At 51.0% G+C, this 24,815-nt stretch overlaps 1 protein-coding gene across 3 annotated transcripts; it reads right to left on the minus strand.

Annotated features, from left to right (window-relative positions):
* Nucleotides 1–69: 69 nt before the first annotated feature.
* LOC110284259 (glycerol-3-phosphate acyltransferase 2, mitochondrial) lies at nt 70–11,008 on the minus strand. Of its 3 annotated transcripts, none has more exons than XM_021149986.3 (22): nt 10,926–11,008; nt 8,762–8,890; nt 8,527–8,640; nt 7,814–7,887; nt 7,349–7,453; nt 7,013–7,141; nt 5,191–5,290; nt 4,737–4,870; nt 4,391–4,490; nt 4,083–4,295; nt 3,665–3,787; nt 3,429–3,511; nt 3,083–3,198; nt 2,502–2,572; nt 2,168–2,426; nt 1,932–2,080; nt 1,693–1,770; nt 1,257–1,388; nt 1,051–1,171; nt 903–968; nt 649–704; nt 70–331 (listed from the first exon to the last, which is right to left on the minus strand). In XM_021149986.3, exons 1-22 carry the CDS (start codon nt 10,998–11,000, stop codon nt 215–217), a joined length of 2,544 nt encoding a protein of 847 aa, XP_021005645.2. In that variant the 5' UTR covers nt 11,001–11,008; the 3' UTR covers nt 70–214. The 3 variants fall into 3 exon arrangements, with proteins under 3 accessions (XP_021005645.2, XP_021005652.2, XP_085690496.1); XM_021149993.3 differs by having other exon boundaries at nt 3,083–3,201; XM_085834370.1 differs by having other exon boundaries at nt 1,932–2,426; nt 3,083–3,201.
* Between the last annotated feature and the right edge of the window lie 13,807 nt (nt 11,009–24,815).

The following is a 24,815-nucleotide window of genomic DNA, read 5'->3' on the forward strand; positions in this document are numbered from 1 at the left end:
CCCCCACCTCCCCTGTCCCTGAAGGTGGGTGGGCCGTTTCACAGGGCTAAAGAGGGAGCAGATATTGGACATGTACTTCAGACTTAGGGAAGAAACTAACCTAGTCTATTTATTACAACAAATGATGAGCAAACACAGGTTCAGGTTAGCTGTATCCTGAGCAGAGACACACACTTGAGTTTAGCTGACAAGTCCCATCAGGCTCCACCTGGTTCTAACTGCAGATGAACTGTCGGATAAATTGTTCCAGCTTGTCCTGATTGTCCCGGGTGGCAAATGTAGGGGACAGGTGGAGCTGGGGTCCTGTAGGGCTAGGCATCTCCTGAAGTACCTGAACCACAAGATGGATTGTAAGCACCCCTGCTGAAGGGAACAAGCTTGTCCCCCAAAAACCCATAGATACCTCAGTGCCTAAGTATGTTACTACTTGATATAGTAGTGGCAGGGGAAGTCAGTCCTTTGTGAATTAGGAAGGCAGAAAAACTATCCATTCTAGCATTCATTAGGATGTTAGAGCCTCCACCACTACCCACTCCCCGCCCATTGGGTAAGGGAATAAGATGGTTCCCTTGAGCAGTTCTAGCAGCCCATGGGGCTGAGGGTGAGGTCAGAGACAGGCAGAGACAGGATGGTGATATGGCCTCTTACCCCCAGATCTTTGAACGTCCAGACTGCACTGATAGCAAGGTTTGGGTCTGCACACTCTGGAGGGAAAAAAGGCAGTAAAAGCTCTGAGGCAGCCAGGGAGCCACTAGGCAGGACTTCCTTTAAGAGGAAGACCAACTAGGGCCTACATGGGGCCAAAGACCCTTCCCTGAAGTCAGACAGCCACTGCCCAGCAGGGGGCAGCAGTCACCAGCAAGCCTACCCCTGGGGAGCCTGGGATGGGGCTTGGAACTCACCAAAGATCCCTTCTTCCTGGGCACAGGCCTGTAAAAACTGGAACAGCTTCTCTGAGTAGGCCACCTCTGCAGGAGAGTTAGACCTATACCTCAGCTTTGGGACTGAGCCCCACCCACAACACTGCTAGGGGAGTGTTCAGAACCTTACCTGAATCTGGCAGCTGCCCTAAGTGGAGGAAGGTGGCCGCCTGTGCGAAGGCCTTGAGTATGGGACTGAGCAGGCGGCAGAGGAAGAGGAAGAAGTCAGGGCAGCGGGATTGCTGGCTAAGCTGGAGAGAGACCAGAGTGAGCAAGGTGGGTTCCCATGCACCTCACTCCTCCACCTGCCTCCCCAGGTAGCTCCTCCCCACATACCCTGAAGCAGCGGCCTCCTGGCTCCTCGAAGTCATCACTCTCACTGTCAGTAAAGTCCCCACTCGGCTTCCACAGCAGCTTTGCACTCAGATGCTGTCTTCCTGTGTCACAGGCTGGCCGGGAGCCTGGGGTCTGGGGGAGAGTTATTGGTCTGGTCCCTGGTAAGGCTGGGCAGGAAGCAGCACTATAGCCCTCATACCTGGCCTTGGCAGGTCAAAGCAGGTCTGGGAAGCCCAAAAGGCTGTTCAGGGCTACTTGGGCCAAATACCCAAGCTCACTAAGAAATGTGGAGGCAGACAATATGGAGAGAACCTTAGAGCTACACATGCCCAGTGCAGGCAGGCTTCCATGTGCCCTGCCAATGGCAGTACACTCCCAGAGCACACCTGGGTCAGAGAAACAGTCCAGGACACTGGCAGTTGGGGTGGGAGCCTACCTCCTCAGCAACCAGGAGTCCACACTGGATGAGCCGGTCTAGCACTTCCTGACAGTAGCAGTAGGAAGACTGGCAGGGCTGTAGGAAGAGAAGCACCAATGCCCTTCAGAGAACACCCATGGGGGGAAGGGGCTGCTGGCAGAATCTTGACCAGAGGTGTTTGGAGGCCAAGATCACTATCACAGGAGGTCATTAGGACAAGGCCCAGGGTCCTGCTGAGCTACAGGAGGGGGTCTGACCTGGGGCAGCAGCAGGTCTTGAGGTAGCAGGTGCAGCAGCAGTAGGATCTGGCGGTACAGTTCATTCTGACTCAGTAGCTCTATGCCCTGCAGCTCCCAGGGCCCCTCAGGTGGTACTCTGCCCGCCAGCAACCCCCGCACTGCACAGGCTGGCAGAGAAGATGGCATAAGAAGGGGATCTGCTCCCTCCCTCTCCCCTGCACATGCATCCCAATCCTGCTGACCCACTGACTCACCACCCACAGCCTCACTCAGGAAGGTTGGCAGCAATTCCATACTCAAGCGTGCCAGGTGTGTGAGGCCTGGGCCAGGCCGCGGTACCACCACCAAATCCCCTTGGTGGACACGCAGCAGAACCACATGTGCCCTCAACAGGCTCAGTGTATGTTGGGCCAGGCACCGCAGCTGCCCTGAGAAGCCCACATCAAAACCTCGGAGCAGTGTCTCCTCTGTCAGCCAGGAGAATTCTCCCAGGAGCTGTGACAGGACCACACCCTGGAGGCAAAACAGGCCTGAGCAGAGGGCCATGCCTGGCCCTTCCCTGGCCCCACCCACCATGCAGTGCCTTACCTTTTGGTGCTTCAGCAGCAGCAGTGTGGCCATGATGGCTGTGCTCATCACTGCGGAGCTGGCCACACTGGCTGGGGAGAGAGGGGAAGGTGCTGACAGGAGGGGCCTAGAGAACCTTGATCTCTCCTCCATCATATGACAGATGTTCCCAGACACACAACCCAAACTCTACCCTAGCAGGGGAGAGCAGGTTCCAAAAAGCAGGATCACGTGCATTGTGAGCCAGAGCCACCCCAACAGTGTGCCAGAGGGACATCCAGTCAGCACGTGCCTTCTGTAGGCACATGTTGCTCCTCCACTCAGTCATCCTCACAGCTAAGGACACTGGTAAAAAGGACCTTTAGGGTGAGGTTGGGTGGATCTCACAGAGATCTGCACAGCTGCCTTTGGCTCAGATACTGAGCTCATCTGCTCCCCACTTCCCTGGATGCCCTGCTCTTCCAGTATCCCTGTGTGCTGTGAAGGGGGTAGGGGTCAGGTACTAGCATCCATGGGGTCCTGATAACTAGCCCTTTATTATCTACACAGAGAAAGTGCTGTTCAGGTCACACTCCAAAGGTGCAGATCTGCGTTTCCCTTACCACTCAGAACATGCCGGCTCAGTCTTCTGACCAGGAGCTGGTCCTCTTCTTTAAGGGCCAGGAGGAGGCCAGTTGGTGGGGTCCACTCCTGCTCCTTCTCAGTGTCCGGAACAACACTACTGGGATACAGACAGATCAAAGAATGAAACGGGACTAAAATGTTGTAAGAGTCAAAAGCTTTTCAAAGCTACAGCTGTTTTCCCAAGTCATATAACCCTCCCCACTTCAAGGCCTATGTGCCACCCTACATTTGGACTATACGGACATCTGGTGTTGATGTTCTGGGATGGATAGAGTTGAAGAGCCGCCTGCCTCCCTCTGAGACCCATACATCTGTGCTCCTTACCATTCACCTAGCACAATGGGCTGCAACAAGTGTTCCAAGGTCTGCCTGCTATCCCAGCAACTTCTAGCATTAATGGTGTATTCCTGCCCAGGATAAAGATGTGTGGTCTGCCCTTGCCACCCCCACCCCCAAGAAACCTGTACACAAACCATCTAAGAGAAAATACTATCCTTACAATGCTTTGAAGGCCAAACCACCACAAAGGTTATCCCAGCCTTTCCCAACTGGTTTCATACCTGGAGGGAAAATGGCTGGGCAAGGTGCACCCGGACACAGACTCTACGGTTGCAGCCCCAGCAGTTACACAGTCTCCGAAAGACAGCCAAGGCCCCTGTCCATAGCCCCAGGGGAGCCAAGTCCTGCAGGGAATGAGAGGCTGCACATGTATTTTCTTGGGCAAGTCTTGGGGCTGCTTTCCGCCCTCCACACTGTTCACGGCTCTTCACTGAGTCCTTTCTTTCCACCTAGTCTGTACTGTGGGGTCTTTTGTAAGATGGTGATAGCAAAGATGGGAGACCGTTTAGGATAGTGACTATAGGGACAGTTCTTTAAACACTTCACATCCCAATCTGACTTCAGCCCTAAAGGAACCCAGCCACAGAACATTGTGCCACCCAGAACTGGCTGATAATCTACTTGAACCCCAGATCTCACGTGGTTCATGTTACATGGTGCATCTGGAACCAGGTCATAGGCAATGGCAACTGGTACCAGTGTGGCATCTGAGATAATGCCTGCCTGGACTGCCTGGATTACCACTCCTAGCCAGGCCTGGCCCAGGGCAGAAAGCCTGGGCCCTGGGGACCCAGGGGGCTCTTCCAGGAAGATGAGCAGAGGCTGACCACTAGTAAGCAGCTCCTCCACAGTCTAGAAGAGGAGAGGAAGGGTGGACATCAAGGCCACATCAGCAGCAGACCCTGTACCCTTGGCCCACCCCACGCATAACCACTAGGAACACTCACTGCACGGACCACAGCCCTTGCAAGGATGCCCTCTGAGTTGTCCAAGGAGAGGTTGACTTCTGGGGGCAGGAAAAGTCCCCCAAGTTTCCTCAATAGAGCTCTGTGAACACAGGACAGTAATGAAAAGGGGCTCTGAAGGAGAGGCGGAGCCCAGAGGCCTGCAAAGGCCTTGATTCTTCCACACCTGTCTGTTTAGAAACTTGAAGTAGCCATGGCCCAAGCGACCTGTAGCCACCCTTCCATTTGAGTCTGTAAGCTGGGCTTCCATAGCTGAAAATAGGCTGAGAAGACAAAATAACCTCCATCCCACTTCTCCAGCTAGGGCCTCCCTCTCCCCCCATCATACCTGAGAGCAGGGGAACAGGTGCGGGAGTCTAAAGCCACACGGACCACACCGAGGCCTTGGGAGAACAGTACAAAAGGCAGCAGGAACCCATCCAAGAGGGACTTGTGTGTAGAAAGGAAGACAAGTGGAGAGCCCTGCTCCAGAGACAGAAGAAAATGCCCATCCTAAAAACACAGCCAAACTTCAGCACCTGAAGTCCCAGGGCAGCACTGAGGGAGGAAGGGCTTCTCCTCTGCAAGGTAAATTTCCCTAAGGTAAAGCAGCCTTTCCACAGCTTTAAAAGGAAATACAGTGGCTTGTTTCAAGGGCTGAAGGTTGAGCAGGAAACCCTGTAGGAGCGGGGCTAACATATGGCAGCAAGATTATTCAGGAAGTGTGGATTCTCTAACAGCTGATGCGGCCTGGATTCACCCATGCTCTGGCCATCCAAGCCCATTCAGTGTGGTCTGCTTACCTCCTGGGCAGCCTTCTGAACCATCTTCATCTGTCCCTTGTGAAGTTGTACATTCAGGAAGAGGCGGTTCAGGAACCACAGCAGTGCCCAGCTGAACAGCCTGGGAAGCAATGCCAGCTTGAGGTGCAGCAGGGTCACCTTCTACAAGGCTCAGCCCCGCAGCACCCCAAAAGGCTTCCCAGAACTCCTCTAAGACAAGTAACATCATTGCCCACATTGAACAGAAGAGGAAAGTGAGTGGAACGGTCACAACCTGCTGAGCAGTAGGCATTGCTAAGGGGGTGCTAGAGCTATAAAGTCCTGATGCCACAGAGCACACTTGTGAGATAGACTCTTCTAAGACCTCATGCTGCAGCTGGCTCACATCAAACACGAATTCTGCCTCCATTATCTAAAGGGGGACCAAAGAACCAGACCCTTTCCACACAGAACCCAGTCAGCCTATATTCACCAACTACCAGGAAAAGTGGGGCAAAAGGGAAATGATACAAGGAGGGCAAGGCATGCTGCACTTGCTCATATGCCCGGTAGGGGGACCATCTTACCAAAGTAGTTAACAGAAAAGCTGGTGGACAAGCAGCAAGTCCACATCTGATGGAAGCATTAAATGGGGCAATTCTGAGAAGCAGCAATATGTGGGGACACAGGAGAATGTCGTGCCCCTGTAAATGCTGTATTGTAAAAAAAAAAAAAACCCACCTTACAACTTAGGTGTGAAGAGGAAGTAGGAAGCCCACTAGAATTGCGCTTGGGAGCTCCTACACAAGGGCATGAGTCCTAGGGCCTGAAAACCTCAATCGAGTGAAGAACTGTTACAATAGAGGATTGGTCCAGGTCACCAACTGCCTGTGCTTCCTTTTCACTTAAGACAGCTGAGCCTGACACACAACCCCGAGCCCCTTTCCTTCAGCACCTTAACTCATGTTCCGGCTTTAACCATAAACTGTATATTACAGCTCTGCAAATATATGTCCCTTCTTCTGAGCTCCCAGGCCTATACAGACAACCAATTTGTCAAGTCAGTTACTGGAACCCTTTCAATCCAAACATCCATCCAAAGCCACCTCCCTTCTCACGAAGCCTGACACTCTTGTATACACACTTGGGTACGAGGCCAGAAATGGATTTCCTATCTCACCACTTTCTCGCTTCCTCTCAGCACTTTTGGTCCGTCTGTGAGTCACCACCTTAACTTCTCAATGTACTCTTTCCAGCCTGTCAGTCAGCTCTGCAGATGCTCTGGTTTCTGCTCTTGATGCCAAGCCCATCATCCTGCCACTTTCCACTTAAAACTGTTGAGCCGTTCTGACTGCCCTTAGAGTGGCCTCTACTTATTTGGCTCTGATCTGCTTCCTTTCACATCTCAGATTCTCCAGGTGCTCTCAGCTTCACTCACCAGCTTCCACAGCTCCCACCTTGTTAGATCTTCAGTGAGCCTGGCCCTTTCCTGCCCAAGGCCCTGACTCAGGCCTTTCCCTCTAAAGAGACCATTTCCTCAACTTTTACTCCTGTGCCTCCAGGGCTGGCTTTCTTCCCTCCTGGCTTTAACTACAATGTCCGCCCTCCTGGATGATCTGGCTCTTTCCTTGTCCCTTCCTTTGACCAGCTGTATCACTGTCCACCTCTTTAATCCCCTGCATCTAAGCATACAGATCTGCTCTGTACGAACCCAGGGAAGGGCTGCAGTCGGCTGTAGCCCACTCTATAACCATCATTCAAATACTCGGGAAGAACATCTGGTGATTGTCCAAGCCCAGCTAGCATCCACTCTCCACAAGGGGCAGAGGCCTCACTAAGGACACATGCCCCTCACCATAGTTACCTGAGCAAGAAGGGGCGGGGTGTGGTCTGAATGTGGCCCAGGATACGCTGGACCTCTTTCTTCACTAATACAGGCGCCTGGCCTTCTCCAGCCGCTCCCGGAACCCTCCCTGAGAGGAGGTTCTGCACCCTGTTGAGGTCAGGGGACAGCGTTGGGCTAAATACCAATACTCTCCCTAATCAGTCCTCCAGTACACAGCCAGAAAAGTCTGATATGGGCCCAAACAGAGATAACATTCCAGAAGTCTTGCCCAGCCAGCCCTGGCCATCCTGACCTATAGCCTTTGTCACCCCTTTAAATATCCCACAAATGCCAGACTCTGATCTGCCTCCTCACCCAGTGTTTTCCATGATCTTCTGGGAGGCATCAAAACTGGTGGGTATGTGCTGCTCCAGGGACCACAGGAAATAGCAGAGCCTGCGAACCAGCCAGCCCCGGAACCTGGGGGAAGACAGTTCAGAAAGGGCTCCCCAGAGCCCACAGAGGTCTGTCTATTCATCAGGAAGGGTTTGCACCCCAGTCCCATATCCCAGGACCAAGCTCTACCATGGAACAACAAAAACAAACAAAAAACCCCAAAAAACAAACAAACTCACTTGCCTATATAGGCCTTAGTCCCACCCTTCTTCCCCACTGAGGGGGCACAGTGGCTCTACACCTTACAGGCAGCCCATAGAAAGGACTGCAGAGGAGTAAAGCTTGCCTCCATTTGCTATGGACCTCCTTTTGTCCATCGTAGGAAGAAAGTGATGCCACAGAAGGCCCTTGCAACCCACCGCCTGCCCCAACAGCTCCGACTACCTGGTATTCTCCTCCTTCACAAGGATCACGTTACAGAAGCCCAGGTCCATTATGCTTCTGTGGAAGAGGGACTCCTGTCCAAGAGGGAAGGACAGCAAGTCCTACGGTGCTTTTGCAAGTCACATCTGTACCCTATCCATCTAGCCTCTGCCTGGTGGCCCTTTGAGTATACCAGAAAAAGGTATAGAGTACATCTCCCATGAGCTGTCTACCCCAGATCATAATGTTGGCTCAGAAAGAAAAGGGCTCCATGCTTAAAATGACACCACTGTCCCCTTGTGTGGAGTTTCCCTCTTAGAGCTAAGCACATTAAGGCCCTGAGTAAGGGTTTTACCTCATCTGGAGAAGAAAATGTGCATCTTGAATCTCCATTAGAATGCTGAGCCTTCTTGGTACCAGCATATGATACAGACATGCAAGAGATGCTGAGTGCTATGGGAGTCTGAGTGGGCAGTGTTCCCAAACTGAACAGAGTCAGTTATATTCCAGCCTTGTGGGCATAGCCTAGCTCTCCTGAGTCCTCCTATCCAACTCTCCTAAGCCCCATCCCAACAACAGACCCCAGTATATCCATTCCTCTAACAGGCAAAGGCATGCAGCAGTGAAAGATGAGGCTTGGGAAGACACGAGGGAGGCAGCTGCCCAGGATCCTCACTCCGAGGACCAAGCCAGCCTAAGCTTTCCAAGGGAGGCCCATCCCTACCATCACTTACCCAGCTCTTAGGAGTACAGGTCTGGCAGCAGCGGCCCATAAAGGGGCGATACTTCCCCAGGAATGGAGTGATGGCCTCCATCTTCATCCCAAAGCCTGAGGACCAAAGGCTGGTCTGGAAAAGGGCCATGAGAGAGGTGATCAAACTCAGGGTCCTTGACAGAATGAGGAGCACATCTGGAGTGGAGGTCACAGAGGGCAAGTGAGAGGGCAAGGGTGTAAGAATTCCACACTACCTCTTGACCATTGTGGTTACTCCTCTGCTGGGTTTGGGGGTTGGATTTCAACATGGTATCCATGAAGGTCTGTAAGATCAGTGAATCAAGCACTGTGTCACTCTCCACACAGACCTGACCTAGAAAAAACTAAAATAATGGAATCTGATCCATAATCCAAGGACTTGTGGGGTGATGCCAGAGTCTACCCCAAGACAGACAACACTTAAGCCATCAGCAATGAGGACGATTGCCAGGAGACTGGAGGCAGTCTGATCAAATCCCTGTCACTGACCCAAGTGGTCCCTCCAGGAAGTGAGCTGTACTTGAAAAGTCAGGGGCTCCCTCAGGCCAACATGAGTGGCTATCTTCCATCCACGTGCCCCAATGTGTTCTAACAGCAACTGTGATTGTAATGGCAACTTAAGGCTCTCCGTGTAGAAGGAAAAGCCTAGGTTGGGCTGGATTATACCAGCAAGAAGAGGATACAAGGAAAAGGATACTCTCTCCATAAACCTAAGTCCTGCTGAGCAGCCCTCTTGCAGAACCTCGGATCCATTATGCTTCTGTGGAAGAGAGACTCCTGCCCAAAAGGGTCCCCTACCCTGATCTTCCACCATGTCCATGGTGAACAGACTGGCCTAATTATTTATATTATTTTTATTCCCCAACTCAATCACATTAACTGCATGCTAGCCTGAGAGTGCCTTTTTGAGTTTTGAGACCACAAAATGTTAGTTCATGTTAGTTCATGATACATCTAGATTCTTCTTTTTCTATGAGTTCCAGGGCCCAAGGCAGCCAGAAAAGCAGCCTTGTGGAGCCCTCAGGGTTCCCATCTCACTTCCCTCACATCATCTGAAAGTCGTCCTGAGGGTAAGAATTGCAAATAATTCATGTGTAGACCCAGCAATTAAGTGGTATGGAAAGGGCCCAGGAGAGCCCGATGCCTGTGGATTAGTTTCCAGGGTTCCTCTGGTGCTCCTCCTCCGCCCCTTGGTGCTATTTAGCACCATGAAGCCAAGCAGTAACCGGATCCTGATTGATGTAGACATAGGCCCTGGAGATCTCATTTCAGATGCATCCCCTACTTTAAAAAATGTTCTCACAGCCCCATTCAGACCCTAAGCACAGAGAAGCCCAAGGTCAAGGCTACGATGTAAGGAGGCCTGCCTCCTTTGCAAGGAAGATGTTTGACACTCCTCAGCCTGAGACTCCTAACCTCAAAATCTAACCCCACTGACCAATGCTGGCCCTAAAATAACAGATTAAAAGACAAGGCATGGAGCATTCTCATGAGCCAATTAAGCCAACTACCTAGCTCATGAAATTCAGGTCAGTTGGGGACATAGCTCACTTGCACTTTTTAAGCACTGTCTTGCTATTTTGCCCCGACCAGCTTTGAATTCTCCATCCTCCTCCGTTTCTCAAACACCACTATTACAGACACATCCGGCACGCAAGATCCCTAAGCAAGGGCCACTGGCAGTCTGTATAGATGCACACTCTTCCCCGGGGGCCAGTACAGTTCACAGGCATCTTCTCGCTGGCTATATGACGTGCTTAAACGTTAGGAATTAAGGCCAACGTTTAAAAGCAGAGAGCTTGTTATATAAAGAGCGGGGGTTTCCAGCTGCTGCTGTAAAAATAACTTTGAGATGTGGTATCTGAGCAGATACCCAACAGGGCCTCGGCTCGGGGGCGCCCAGAAGCCACGTCCCTTCCATTCTGAGTCCTCCCACCCGCACTACACAGGTGGCACTTGGTGCCTGGCTCCTGTGTAGCTCTTCGCCAAAGGCTAAAATGCAACACACACATCCCCAATATTCCTGCCCTACTAAGCATCACTGAACTTAACTTTAAAAGGGCTCAGCTGCGGCAAATATCCCTACGCCTACAAGGAAGGTTCTCGCCAAAACAAAGATGGAGGGCAGGGCCTGTCTCCGAGGTGGCACCGGAAGTCCATCCTTGCCTGCTCTCTGAGTCTCAGGTGCCACAAGCCAAGCAAAGGGCAAAGTAGGGCTCTCCAGGGCCACCACCGGTTTGTCTGTGAGACACGCCCACCAGCCCGAGTTCCACATCAGTCCCTGCCTGACCCAAAGCCCAGCCCAGCCCAGCCCAGCCCAGCCCAACCCAGCCCAGCCCAGTCTGGTCCAATCCAGCACATGAGTCTCAGGAAGCTCACCTCACACCAGCCGCCAACTCCCGCCAAACAGCCGCGTGACTGAGCCGACGAAGCCGGAAACTGGGCTCTGCGCATGCGCCTCAGCAGCTGAGGGGACAGCCAATCAGAACGCGCTCTAGGCTCGAAGCCCCATCCCTTGACACCCTATACGCTCTGCTGGGCTTGCTGCCTGTACCACGTGATCACTGCTCCCTCCACGCCCATCACCCACAACTCGCTGCAAATGTTGAGAGTTTGTGGGGAGAGGACATTCTGGCTTAGGAACCTGCTTGTCCTAATCTGGAATTGTGGGATGCAAAGGCCCCAAGGAGGGGAGTCTTAAAAAGGATGTGGGGAGGATAGTGTACACCTCTCATCCCAGCACTCGAGAGGCAAAGGCAGATGGATCTTTGTGAGTTCGAGTCTAGCCAGATCTACATAGCAAGTTCCAGGTCACCCAGAACTACATAGTGAGACTCTGTCTCAAAATAAATTACGTGTGTGTGTGTGTGTGTGTGTGTGTGTGTGTGTGATTTATATATGTGCATATATGGCTTTGTGGGGGTATGCACGTGTGGTCAGAAGAGGGCGTTGGATCTGGAACTGGAGTTACAAGAGTGCAGTGGTCCTTCACGAGTGCCGGGAACTAAAGACCCATAGCAGAAGGTGAGAACCAATTCCCCCAAGCTCTCCTTTGACCTTTATTTTGTGTATACACAAAATAAAGACGTGTGTTTTTTAAAAGGGGAAACCGAGCTGAGCACCAGCACTTTTCTGTTCTCTGCTTCCTGCCGAGCTATGATGTGGTCAGCAGCCTCCTGGTCCTCTGCCATGCCTTCCCAGCCAAGATGTCTAGTGCCCTCAAACTGTGAACCACAACAAGCCCTTCTTTCCTAGAGTGGCCTTTGGTCAGCTGTTTGGTTACATCAACAGGCAAAGTGTATAAGATGAGAGTGGGGTCATTTGGGTAATTGGCTCTGAGCACTCTAGAAACAAAGGACATATGGGTTCCTTCATCATTTCACTGTTGCAGCAAGCCACCAAGAGACCAGCCCTGAAAGGTCTCCACAGGACCGGGAAGGTGACTCAGCAGATAGGAGTTCATATTGCTCTTCCGGAGGACCTGAGTTCAGGGTCCAACAACTATATCAGGTGGCTCACAGCTGCCTGTAACTCCAACTTCAGGGATATAACACCCTCTCCTGGTCTCCTCAGGTAACTACACTCATGTGCACATACCCACACACAAACACATGTTTTAAAAATAACAACTTTAAAAGGTTAGTGCAATATAAAATAAACTGGGGGGGGGGGGAGGTATTCCCTGCACTCCCAGCCCACGTGACAGCCCACTGGCCTCCAGTTTCAGAACCTGTGAGGCCATGGGTCCCAAGAGCTGGCTCTTATTCCTAACCTCTACCTCTCCTCCACCGACATTCCCCTTGAGGGTATAGCCACTGTGTTCCCTTTGTGCCATTTTGTGTCCCTCAAGGCCTAAGGGTCTCTTTCATGGCGTGTGTGTGTGTGTGTGTGTGTGTGTGTGTGTTTTGAGGCTGGTCTCAAATTTGCCATGAAACAGAGGGTGGCCTTGAACACCTGACCTTTCTGTCTCTTCCTCCTCAGGAGCAGCATCACCAGCTTCACATGTTGTATCTGGCTCCTATGTTAACTGTTGTTTTGTATCATAGTGCACAGGCCACAACAAGAAGACTCAGAAACTGAAAAAAAGCAAGCAAGGAAAAGGAAACCCCATTATTTAGAAGCAGTAAGTTGTCCCCTCCCCCCGCCCCACCTCCAAGTGCAAATCTGGATGTCTCCCAAGATCACCATCTGGATAGAAAGGTGAGTTTTTGTGGTTGGTTGTGAGCATCTCTCACCTTCTTGGAGGGACCTCATGCTGAGAGGGATCCCACAGTAGCTGCTTCCCACTGGAAGGTTCCATAGGTAGGGACAGTGAGCCCCAGGGCTGTATTTAGCAGAGTGCTGGCCTCATTCAGGCCTCAGCTGCACTTCTGCTTTAGAAAGGATGTGTTGGGAGGCTTCAGTGGCAACAGCTACCTGCTGTAATTTGGGCATAGAAAGATGAATACTCTGTAGACATAGCTCAGGGTTTGATGCTCAAGATCTGACCAGCATTCTGGACCAGGTCCAGAGCTACATGGTGTGGTGAGACCTGCAGGCCAAATGCTATGCACACTGGTGGTCTGGCTTGATCCTTGGAGACACTGAAACTCTCCTTTGCTCAGCCCATGAACCATGAATGAACTGAGAAAACCCCTCTCTGGACATAGGCACTGCCCCAAAGATCCTAACTCATGGAACTGACTCCTAGGGCCCAAAAGGACAAATGCCCCCCTGTGGGGAACACATATTCGCATGTTACTTCTGGGTGTTTCTAGAAGAATGAGTATTGTGAGAGTGAATGAAAGAACAGTTGTTCTCCCCAACTTGTGCAGACACCACCCGATCCACCAAGAGTTGAAACAGAAGACAGAGGAAAGGTGCGTTTATCAGCAGGTCTAGAGTTGGGATACCCACTTCTTCTCACTAACAATATGACACGTTCAAGGACTCCTAGAAGATCCTCTCTTATGCCAGGAGCTCTGAGGACAGCCATCCTCATGTGGTGGCCATTGATGGGGCCTGACCTCTATGTCATAGATCTCTTCCTTCCTTCAGAGTCTTCCATATGGTCTTGTAAACACTGTGGCAATCCACAGCCGAGAATGGGGAGCTCGACAGAGTTTGGATGTTGGTAGGAAAAGGGAGCAGAATTAATGCTGAGAGCAGCTCGTAGCATCTCCTTGTCATTGTTAGTTCTGTAGAAGCTGAAGCAGGAAAGACTTTCAAGTGTGTGTGTGTGTGTGTGTGTGTGTGTGTTCCATGCATGTTCACATGGCTGCATATGTGGGTGCAGGTATGAATGTGTGTTAGTGTCTGTGGAAGCTAGAAGTCCACCTCAGATGTTACTCCTCTAGAGATGCCCACCTTGTATTTTGAGACTGGATCTCTCTAGCCTGGAGCTTACCAAGTTGGCCAGGATGACTGGCCAGGGAGCCCAAAGGCTCCACCTATCTCTGTTTTCCTTCACTGTGCTTATGAGCACATACAGCATGCTTGGCTTTTTTACATGGGTCATAGCCAGAGGACTCAGCACAGGAAAGGCACACCAAGTAAGGAAGAGGGGCAAAAGGATGGTTCATGTCTGCTCAATTCAGGAGAGACCATCCCAGGACTCTCAGGATCCTCCATTTAGCATTGTAGTAGGTGGCCTTGGGGTCCAGAGATATTTAGGACCCTAGTAATTCCTCCCAGGCCTTTCTCCTGACTCCCAGTCCTTTCCCAGAAAGGAACAAGCTGGCAGGGTAGGTGGGTTTGATTGCTTGGAACTTGGAGGTTCTTTGTATTTTGAGACTGGATCTCTCTAGCCTGGAGCTGGAGGTTCTTTTTGGTTTTCCTCCACCCCAGATCAAATCAAAGTGTTTTAAGCACAATGACTCTGGAGAGGGCCCTCAAGGGGTCCTGGTGTATTATAAAGAGAGTGCTTGCTCAGAAGCAAATATCTATAATCAGTAGTTGCTTTCACCCCACAGTGGGCAAGTGAGCAGTAGCCACAGAACAGCCTACTCCCTCCATGAGGGCCTTCTGGCCCATCCCCAGGCCCTGCCTCCATTCTCCTTTGCCTGCATTGTTACAACCCAGGCAAGCAGGGCTGGCCATTGATGCAGTATTTGGCTCTGAGGATGTGGAAATAACCTTTCTGTAGACAAATGGTTCTCAGCCTGTGGGTCTCTACCACATAAGGGGTTGAATGACCCTTTCAGAAGGGTCACCTAAGACCATCAAAAAAAAAACCAACATAGATATTTGTATTATGATTCATAACAGTAGCAAAAATTATAGTTATAAAGTAGCAATGAAAATAATTTGTGGTTGGGGGTCACCACATCATGAGGTACTGCATTAAAGGACCATGGCATTAGGAAGACTGAGATCTGCTCTAGGCAGTTTTCATACACCTTCCCCAGCCACCTGCAGCCTAGGGGTTTGAACACAGCCCTCGGCTCCTCTGTGGCTGCAGTGGTTATGTAATGAACAGCCAGCTACACACAAGACTGAGCTCCCATGGGGTTGTGAAAGGGAGATAGCTGGATTGTTGCTCTTCCCTAGAGTTGGGGTGCTGATCTACACTGGCATATTGAAGCAGGGACTCAGCAGAGCAGAAATAGGGGGACTGGGTATGATGCTTCCTGCTGCAAGAAAGCTCAACTCAGAAGTGCTTAACCATAAAAGGACACATGTGACAATCAGTCCATGGGTAGGATGGCCCAGACCTGGTTAGTTCAAGGCTGTAGTGACATCAATAGGGGTCCAATCTTTGTTCCCTGTTGCCCTCCTTAGTGGATCAGCTCAGACCAGTTTCCCAGGATTATAGGATAGCTGCTTCAGTTCTAGGCATCAACCAGCAGAGAAGACTACCTCTTTCTGGATACTTTTCTGTTATGCCTCACTAGGGCCAGAAAAAGAATAGAGCCCCCCTCCATGAGGGTCCCAGGCCTGCAAGGTGATGATGTACCCCCCCATCACCCAGCTTCTCATCATCACAAATCCCTGAGGCAGCCTAGAGAAGGGAGAGGGTCTTTGGGGCCTTGGTTTTAAAGGTCCCAGTTGCTAAAGACACAAACATTCCATCTTTAAGACTCCAGAGCCAAATCTGCAAGAGAGAAAGAAGCACAAGCACTGCTTTCATGGCTGGGGAGGGGTGGGGGATAGAAGAGACCCCAGCTCCTTTCAAGGGCACACCCCAGTAATCCAAAGACATCCTCACCAGACCCTACCCCTTAAAGTCCTTCTGCCTCTCAATAGTGCCACCCTGCCTTGGGGGACATGAGATGTGTAAAGGCTATTTGAGGCAGAGTGTTCTCTGGTAGGGTGGGATTTGAGATGTGTTTCAGCCTCCTTTGATCTCGGGTTATACGACATCACCAAGTTATCTCTAGGGAGACAAAGACTACAGACGGATTTCTTTGTTTCAGTTCCAATAGGCAAGAAGAGAGTGGACCCTCAGGAGGTCTCCACCCCAGGCCTGGGAGATGCAATGGCTCCCCCTGGCTCCCCTGGCTCCCATCCTCCCTGTGCCTGAGCATCCTTCCATCTGGAGGCAAGGAGCTTTCCTAGAGTCTTAGAAGAGATAAGTGTCCTAGTGTCAGCTTGGCTAGTCAATTAGACCTTAGGTAGAGTTGGAACGGGAGTGAGTTGGGGCTGATGCAGACCTGGATGTCAGTTCATCACTGGGAGAGCTAAGGCAGGAGACGCCTCTTTGGAATATGGATAGTGTTGTTCTTTGAGGGTCCCCTGCTCCTCCTGCAGCAAGGCTTGGCTGGCTAAGACAGGATGTTGGGTGTTCTGTGTTCTGATCAAATAGTATGATAAATTCATCCTGGGACCTCTCAGATCTCGATTTTGTAAGTAGCAAAAAGTCCAATTCAAATGGGTTGGCCTATAAAGGGAACCGGTAGGCCTAACCAGACACCAGAACTGCAGAGGGAGCTGGCACTATTTCTCTGCAGTATTTTCTCAGCAAGTCAGGTTTCTTTTGATCTCCACCTCTCTGCAAGTCAGTTATTTCAGGATGCTTGGCCCTGGATGGCAAAAATGGCCACCACAGTTTCTAGAGCCTTTAACACACACCCTGCAGGGAGCCCTTTCATTTTAAGATGCCTGTGAAGTTTTAAGCTTCTGCTTGCTCTGGTTGGCAGATGTTTGTCACCTGATTTGGGGGGGGGGCACTTCCTGTAGTGTGAGACCCTGAGGGCTTGGAGGGGCTTGGTTCTGGGTGCACCCTTTTCCATCAGGCCTCTGTCCCTTTCCTGGTAACATGACCCTCATACAAATTCGACGAGGCTATAGGGCAAGAGAAGGGAAAACAAACAATGTCCCTGAAACCAGTGACCTCCAAGATCTAACTAACATGAACAGGACAACAAAACAGATGTGTAGGATGCCGGGATGTGGGAACGTTATGGTGACTTCACACATGCACAGTGCACACCCTTAGCCCCAACCCAGGAAGGCTGCAGTTTGGGCAAAAGAGAGAATTCGTGTTGCTAGTTAATTCTGGATCAACTTTGGGAACCTTGAGCAATCCCAAGCTCTTTTGACTGTGAATAGAAAGGCAGGAGGCCAGAAGATTCATACAGACCAGGAGGGTGTCAGAGGCCAATAGAAGCAGCCGGCATCACCAGTAAAGCATCTGCAAGCTTTGCTTTTGGTTTTGGTTTTTGCAATAGAGTCAAGTTATGTCACATTAGCTTTGCTTTGACCTTGGGAGGCAGCAGCTGCAGGAGAAGTGCACTTTACACTCAGGACAGCCCTTGTTCTCACCACCCTGTAGAGTTCCTGAGCAGCCCAGTGGCCAGCACTAATAACTGAGCATTTGGCTGTGGGGCGGCAGCAGCTTCATCTGTGACTCCTGCTGATTGTGAGAACTACTCCATAGGCACAAGGCCACTCCCAACAAAGCCCAGAGCAGGAGGCAAGAAGGTCTTTGGGGGAGTGGCTTTGGGCAAAAGGTGGTATCTTGCTGGATTGAGGAGGGGGAAGATCCCAGGTGGAATCTAGATAGGCCAAGAAGAGAATTTAAAAAGCTGCTTCTGGAACATTCTGCCTCTCAAGATTCAGATGGATGCAGAGCAGGGTGCCAACTACAGAGGAAGGGTGAGAGGGCTGCATCTTTGGAAAATGAGCAGGAAATAGTAGCTTGAGCTTTGGACCAGAATATAGAGACTCCAGGAGAAATGAGATCACCCCTGAGGGGCGGGGTGGGGGAAAGGTTTGATCTTGCAGAGCTAGCAAGAGCTCCAGGGGACAGGCCAACAAAAGAGGTGAAGAGAACAGACAACCACTTCTGCAGCTGTGGACTCAGAGACAGCAGACCTCAAAGGTAGCAGTGAGACTAGCAGGGGTGAGGAAGCAGGAAAGGAACAGGACTGGTCACACACACACACACACTTCACTTTGCAATGGAACCCTTAATGGGCATCAACAGGTGGAAAAGCAGACCAAATTGGACATTTTAAGTGGGACTTTTGGGAAGAAATTAATTAAGTTTTTTTTTATTTATTTACATTTCAAATGTTATCCCCTTTCCAGGTCTCCCCTCCAGAAACCCCTTATCACATCCCCCTCCTCCTGCCTCTATGAGGGTGCTCCCCACCTATCCACTTCTGCCTTCCTGCCCTGGTATTACCCTACCCTGGGGCATTGAACCTCCACAGGACCGCTCCTACTGATGTCCAACAAGGCCATCCTCTGCCATATATGCAACCAGCGTCATGGGTCTCTCCGTGTATATTATTTTGGTTGGCGGTCCAGTCCCTGTGAGCTCCAGGGGGTCTTTCCGGTTAACACTATTGCTCCCCCACAGGATTGCAAACCTCCTCAGCTCCTTCAGTCCCTTCTCCAACTCCTCCATTGGGGAACCCTGCACTCAGTCCAATGGTTGGCTGTGAGCATCCACATCCACCTCTATTTGTCAGGCTCTGGCAGAGCCTCTCAGGAGACAGCCATATCAGGCTCCTGTCACCAAGCACTTCCTGGCATCCACAATAGTGTCTGACTGTATATAGGATGGATCCCCAGGTGGGGCAGTCTCTGGATGGCCTTTCCTTCAGTCCCTGCTCCACACTTTGTCTCCATATTTCCTCCTGTGAGTATTTTGTTCCCTCTTCTAAGAAGCACTGAAGCATCCACACTTTGGTCTTCCTTCTTCTTGAGCTTCATATGGTCTGTCCTAAGGAGACTTTGAGCAAGGGGCCTTATCCAGTAGGACTCTGGCTTTATAGAACCTGAACCAAGATTCCTGCCTCCCCATGTGATGCCCTATGAGATGCTGGGACTCAGCAGAATTCCCATCAGAGAGAAGGTCCTCACCAGAGGCAACTGCTGGTCTTAAACTCCTCAGCCTTGAGAACCAGGAGCCCCAGAATCCTTTAGTCTCTCTCTGTAAATGACTCCACCTATGGCATTCCATATCATCAGCAGGAAGCGACTCTGTCAGACTGCTGCAAGGTGGCAACGGAGGGAAGTCTGAGCTGCTAATGGATTGCAGGAGCTACTTCTGCTAGCTCTCCGAGGCCTTGTAGAGTCAGGGGGAGGCCTTCTAACGTGAGGGAGCAGGTGGCAGCCCCATCCCAGGCAGCAGGCCTCCTGCAGTCCATGGACCTTGCCCATCGCCAAAGTCAAGGGGCACAATCCAAAACCTTTACTCATTGTCAGAGCTCTGCCAGCTCACAGGGGTGCATCAAGTACTGTGGCTCTCGACCTTTGCCCAGGACAACATTCTTTTCTTGTTCTTTTTTTTTTTTTAAGACTAACTCTACAGTCCAGGGTAGTTTGGAATTCTCAGTATGTAGTCCAGGCTAGCCTCAAACTCATGACAGCCCTTTTGCCTCAGCCTCCTTAGTGCTGGGACTACAGGTGTGATGCAGTGGCAGTCATGGTTTCTTCCTTCCTTCCTTCCTTCCTTCCTTCCTTCCTTCCTTCCTTCCTTCCTTCCTTCCTGAATTTCCCCTCTTCCTTTTTCTTCTTTCTTCCTCCTCGTTCTTCTCCTCCCATAATTCCATTCAGCCAACCTCTGTATCATCCAACCACAGCCATCATTCAAGGTAGGCACCATCCAACCCACTTATGGATATAGACTGAGGCTAAGAGAGAGCCTCAGATAGCGAGATGAGAAGTCTCAATCCACACCTTCATCAATGACTGCCTGCACACATTCTATCCCCTGGGTTAGTTGTGGAATAGCTTCAGGATGGTGGCTGCTGTCTGGGACAGTCCCCTTCTCTATTCCCTGGCAGAGGAAGAAACAGAGGTGGGAGTGAAATGCAATTTGAATTTGCTAAAGTCCCCATGAAGTCCCTGCTCTTTTCTCTGTACTAGCATTTTCAACCACAGAAAGAGCTGCAAGCTGCTCTGTTGAATACAAGTCACTGTCCACACTGTGGTCCCAGTTTATCCCCAAGCAGAGAGTGCTCTGCCAAGCAGGGCTCAGTTGGCTGACACCGACCCTGTCCTCTGTCCTGCACATCGTGTCCCTGCTGAATCCTGATCTCTCCAGTTCCCTCAGGTTCAAGAGCCAGAAGATTCCTTATTCCAGTGGAGTCAGAACCTGGTGTATGCCCAGTCCTGGGGGCGGGGGGCAGTCCTGCTACCAGCACTGATGATCCGTTAATCATCTGCTTCTAAGCACTGGAGCCTGTTAATTGAAAACTCAGTCCCTGCTTCAACTGCTGACCTCTGGCTCACTGTCTTTTCCCACCCTGGATTCTCCATATCGGGGTCACTGATCTCTTCCTGGTTGGGTAGCGTTTGCTGAACCTTCTGCAGAGATGTGTGTCAGAGCTGTCGCATCCTGTGTGAGGATCCTGAGAGTCTGGGTCTCATCCCCTGTCACACACACACATACACAGAGGAATGCCCTTAGAGCTGTTCTCCCAAAGCTAACAGCCTAGGAGAAGACTCTGCCTAAGCATATGAAAGTCTTCTGAAGCCAGACTGCAGTTACCTTAACCCAGTTAAGAAGGGGATCTGATATTTTTCTAGTGTTATTTTATAATTACATTTTATTTCTTTGTTTTGTGGAAGAAGGAAAGGCTGAAGAACACTAGTGGGACTCAGTTTCCCTTTATACCATGTGGGGCTCAGGGACCAAAATCAAATCCTCAAGCTTGAGGGCAAGCACTTTTACCCTTGGGACTATTTCTTAGGCCCCTGTAGTGCTTGCCTTTGACTTGAGCCAGAGTAGAGTCATCTGGGAAGGGAGTCTCCATGGGAAATCACATGGATTGGGTTGGTCTGCGAGGGATTTTCTTAACTGAGTTAATTGAGGTGGGAAGACCCAACCTGAAAGGGAGCAATACCACGGAATGGGCTGGGCCCTGGAATTAATATGGAGGGAGGCCACTAAACACTGGCATGCATTCATCGACCCACTGCCCTCTGTTCTTAGATGTGGACACCACACAGCCAGCTCCTCTAAATCCTTGCCCTGCCTTTCCCTCAGTGGTGAACAGTAGTAACCTGTAACGGTACGCCAAATAAACCCTTTCTCCCTTAAAGTGCCTTTGTGGTTGGAGTATTTTTAGCACAGCAACAAGAAAAAAACTAAGGCAGGGTCTTAGGACTGGCTGCTGGGAAGGGCTTCTGGGAATCTTGTAGAGTACTGCACCAGAGGCCTGAAAGTGTCTTCCTTGAGTGCCGAGACTTAATCAGTGCAGGCTGGACTTAACCTTCAGAGTCTGGGAACATCAGGACTCTGGGTGGCCCAGTCCTCCCTTCCCACTACTCTCCTGGACTGGGTACAGACAGAATTGGGCCAGGTGTGCCAACATACACCATAATCCTAGCACCCGGGAGGCAAAAGCAGGTGGGGCTCTGTAAATTTCAGGACAGCTTGGTCTACACAGCAAGTTGTGTGCCAGTCAGGACTATGTACTGGGACCCTATCTCCAAAAAATTCTGATGTTTGACAGCCGGTAGAGTTCTGCCTAAAATGCTCAAGACCCTTGGTTCAAACCACAGTATAAATCAGATATAGTGGGGCATATCTCTCACGGGAGCACTTGGAAGGTGGGGGACCAGAGGGTCAGAAGTTCAAAATCATCCTTGGCTACACAGTGAGTTTGTAGCCAGCCTGTACTACATACATAAGGGCCTGTTTAAAACAAGTAAAACACAACACAGTGTCACTCTTCTAAGGGGACTCTGAGTGCTGTGGGTAGTGCATACGCAGACATGTTTTTGTGGGGCTTCTGGTTTTGTCTCATAGTGCAGGAACCTGAGCCCAAGGCCTCACACGTAGCGGGTAAGTACTGCTACCGCTGAGGTGGCTTCCCCAGGGCCTGGTCCCGCCTCTTAACACCATCTCTGGAGGAGTTAGACTGTATGGTGTGACTTCTAGGGGTAGGACCTTTGGGTTATACATAGTAGCCACTCTGCCTGTGAGAACAGTTACTATGGGAAGGTGTAGTTGGGAGAGGACGAAAAGAAGAGCTACATTCTCCCTAGTAAATAGTCTTACCAGGAAAGGGAACCAGTGAATATTTGTCCTTTGATGCCTACCTTAGGGTTACTGTTGCTGGGAGGAGACACCATGACCAAAGCAACTTGGGAAAGAAAGGGTTTGTTTGGCCTATCCTTCCACATCACTGTCCATCACTGATGGAAACTCAAACAGGGCAGAAACCTGGAGACAGGAGCTGATGTAGAGACCATGGAAGGGTACTGCTGACTGTCTTGCTACCTATGGCTTCCTCAGCCTGCTTCCTTATAGAACCCAGGACTGCCAGCCTAAGGGTGGAACCACCCACAATGGGATGGACCCTACTCTATCAACCATTCATTTTTTTAAAAATGCCCTTACAAGCTTGCCTACTGCCTGATCTTAAGAGCATCTTCATGATGGTCATAGTGGTCATAACTGTGTTACCAGCAGCCTCTGCCCAGTCTCCTTTTACTGAGGCCATCCAAATATGAATACGTATTCAATAAATGACCTGTTGTCAGGAAAGAGAATGAAGGTTGGGATAGCATTGGTTAGTGTTAGCTGGCTTCTTTTCTGAGAAGCAGGAGTCTGAAAGAGTCCTGTGAACCCCAGAGTTGCCAAGCCTGTTCCCTGAGACTTGGGCACCCAATCTGTTCTTTTCCTTCCTAATCTATTCCTGTTCTTCCTCCAGCCTTTTCAGAAGGTGCCTAGGAGAGAGGGAGGTGGGAGATGGGATATGGCTGGCTCTTGACATCGACCTCAGCCAATTTGCTTTGATGGCCCTGCTCATCTTAACCTACAGTGATGGGACCTCCATATGGGCATGGAGGAGATGCCTTGAAGGGCCCTAACACCATCTAAGACTGGGCAGGTCAGCTGACACCTCAGAGGCTCGGGTTCTCCATTTTCCTTCTGGACTGATTCTGACACCTGCCTGTTAGCTCCAGGTAGATGTCGTGTGCCTGACGGTTGTGATTCTCTGTATGAGATGACACCTGGGCTAGCACAAAGCTCAGCTTAGCAAGGCAGTAGCCTTCCTGAGATCCTCGCTGAGACTGGTCCTGGACACCCCCTCCCCCAGTGGATGCTCCCAAGTCTTCCGACTCCCCAGTCATGCCACAGCCACTCTGGCAGCTTTGCAGACGAACTTGCCTCTGAGACAGAGTGATGATTTCACCTGCCTCTCAGCCCTGCCTGTCCGGGAAAATCACACAGCCCACGTAATCACGTGATCTCCCTCATGTGCACCCACGTGCTCCACGGCCATTGTCTCCCTCATCAGCGGGATAGCTGAGAGAGGCACTACAGGAGGAGAGAAGGAAGCTGAACACACAGGCCGCCAACTCACTAGGTCAAAGGCAAAAGTCACAGGTTCCTGAGCCTCTGCCCTCCTGGGCTCCAAACGGAGGCTAACATGGAAACCAGGCCTGTATACACAGCCTACCCTATCTAGGCTAGCATAAATCTCACCTTAGCATGTCAGTGGGTTTCCTGTGGCCTTCACTGGACTGGTCTTGCTACCCTACCCCAAAAAAGTACCCCCAAGTCTCCTATCACCTCAGACATGCCACAGCCTGTGGCAGCTTTGTAGAGCTCACCTCTGAGATTTTAGACACAATGCTTTCTCCTAGAATTTTACATTTTAAATTGCCTGGGATTCAGAACTTCCTGCCACTTGAGGCCTAGAGGGTAAAGAGACCAGGGAAGGGGTACCCACGCTGGCCACACAACCCATGGGGCTCTGCTACCTGCCTCTGTTACCTGGCAGAGGTAGCTGGAGCTAGGACTCAGATGGCCAAGGCCTCTCCTTTCACAGCAGAACCCTTCACAGTGCCTGGTTCATTGGTCATTTAGATAAAGCCCTAAAGTCCCCAGAGAATGCAGGTAATCTCTGAGTGGGGCATACCCTAAAATAAATTGGACCATGGGGTCCCTCCCCTCTCCTACCCAGACTTATGGGTCAGAGGTTTGTGATAGGAAAAGGAGGTTCAAGAAAATGAAACCCAGAGAGGCAAAGGCAAGGGACAGGGGGAGGGACAGCCCAGACAGGGCTCAGGGGTCTGGATGAGGGATGTGGAAAATAGATTGAGGCCTGGGACACACGGGCCACCCACTCAGAGGGGACATTGCTGTCTTATCTGAGACTGCAGGAAGAGTTGTAGCCTTAGGACCTGAGACCTACCCTAGAGAAGCAGGCATCTGATGGCCAAACAGGACTCCTGGTCTCACTCCCCATTCCCAAAGCTCATCCACCCCCAACAACCCCCCATACCAAGATGCCTGTTCAATAGGGTGTTGGTTTCTGGCACCAAATGGTATGGGCATTCACCCAGAGACAGACCTTGGGGACATAGGCCCTGCCTGGGGGCTGAGAAGGAGGCTTCCCCATCCCATACAGGGCCATAAATATGCTGTGCTCTTTAACCTAATAATCTCACTGTTTGGAATTCCTCCCAGAGCTACCACAGAGGGGAACGGGCTATACGTGCAGTGCTGTTTATAGCAGCGTTCCTTAGAATGATGACAAGTAGGACCAGCTAACGCCTTCTGCAAGTGGAGGGGCATGCCATTAAGACAGATGCATCCAAGAAAAGTGGGAAACCGGACGGTTCACGCAGTCATGAGAAGGGGAGTGAACACATGCTCATGACAGCATCTTGGGTCACAGGTGATAGCAGCACCCACCTCTGGGACATGCGAGACCCTGAGAGAACCGAGTCCTACCCTAGAGGAAGGGCCAGTCCAGGGGTGAGCCTCGTATGACAGGCAGTGAACAGGTAAAGGAAATCACAGGTCAGTTCCTCCCTGAAGCAGATCAGCATCCCAAGTCCCAGTTACCCTATGGCCTGCTAGGAGGTTCACATTTC

Source organism: Mus caroli, unplaced genomic scaffold, assembly GCF_978045245.1.
Source record: "Mus caroli unplaced genomic scaffold, Mus_caroli_1 scaffold_2, whole genome shotgun sequence".
Classification (NCBI taxonomy): domain Eukaryota; kingdom Metazoa; phylum Chordata; class Mammalia; order Rodentia; family Muridae; genus Mus; species Mus caroli.

Excerpts from the sequence above, each read along its gene's own strand:
- LOC110284259 (XM_085834370.1), bottom strand. The coding sequence starts at position 11,000 with ATGCGCAGAGCCCAGTTTCCGGCTTCGTCGGCTCAGTCACGCGGCTGT. Across the intron at positions 3,788-4,082 it reads CACCATGTAACATGAACCAC|GACTTGGCTCCCCTGGGGCT; the intron begins GTGAGATCTGGG and ends CATTCCCTGCAG. Across the intron at positions 2,573-3,082 it reads GAGCCGGCATGTTCTGAGTG|CCAGTGTGGCCAGCTCCGCA; the intron begins GTAAGGGAAACG and ends CTCTCTCCCCAG.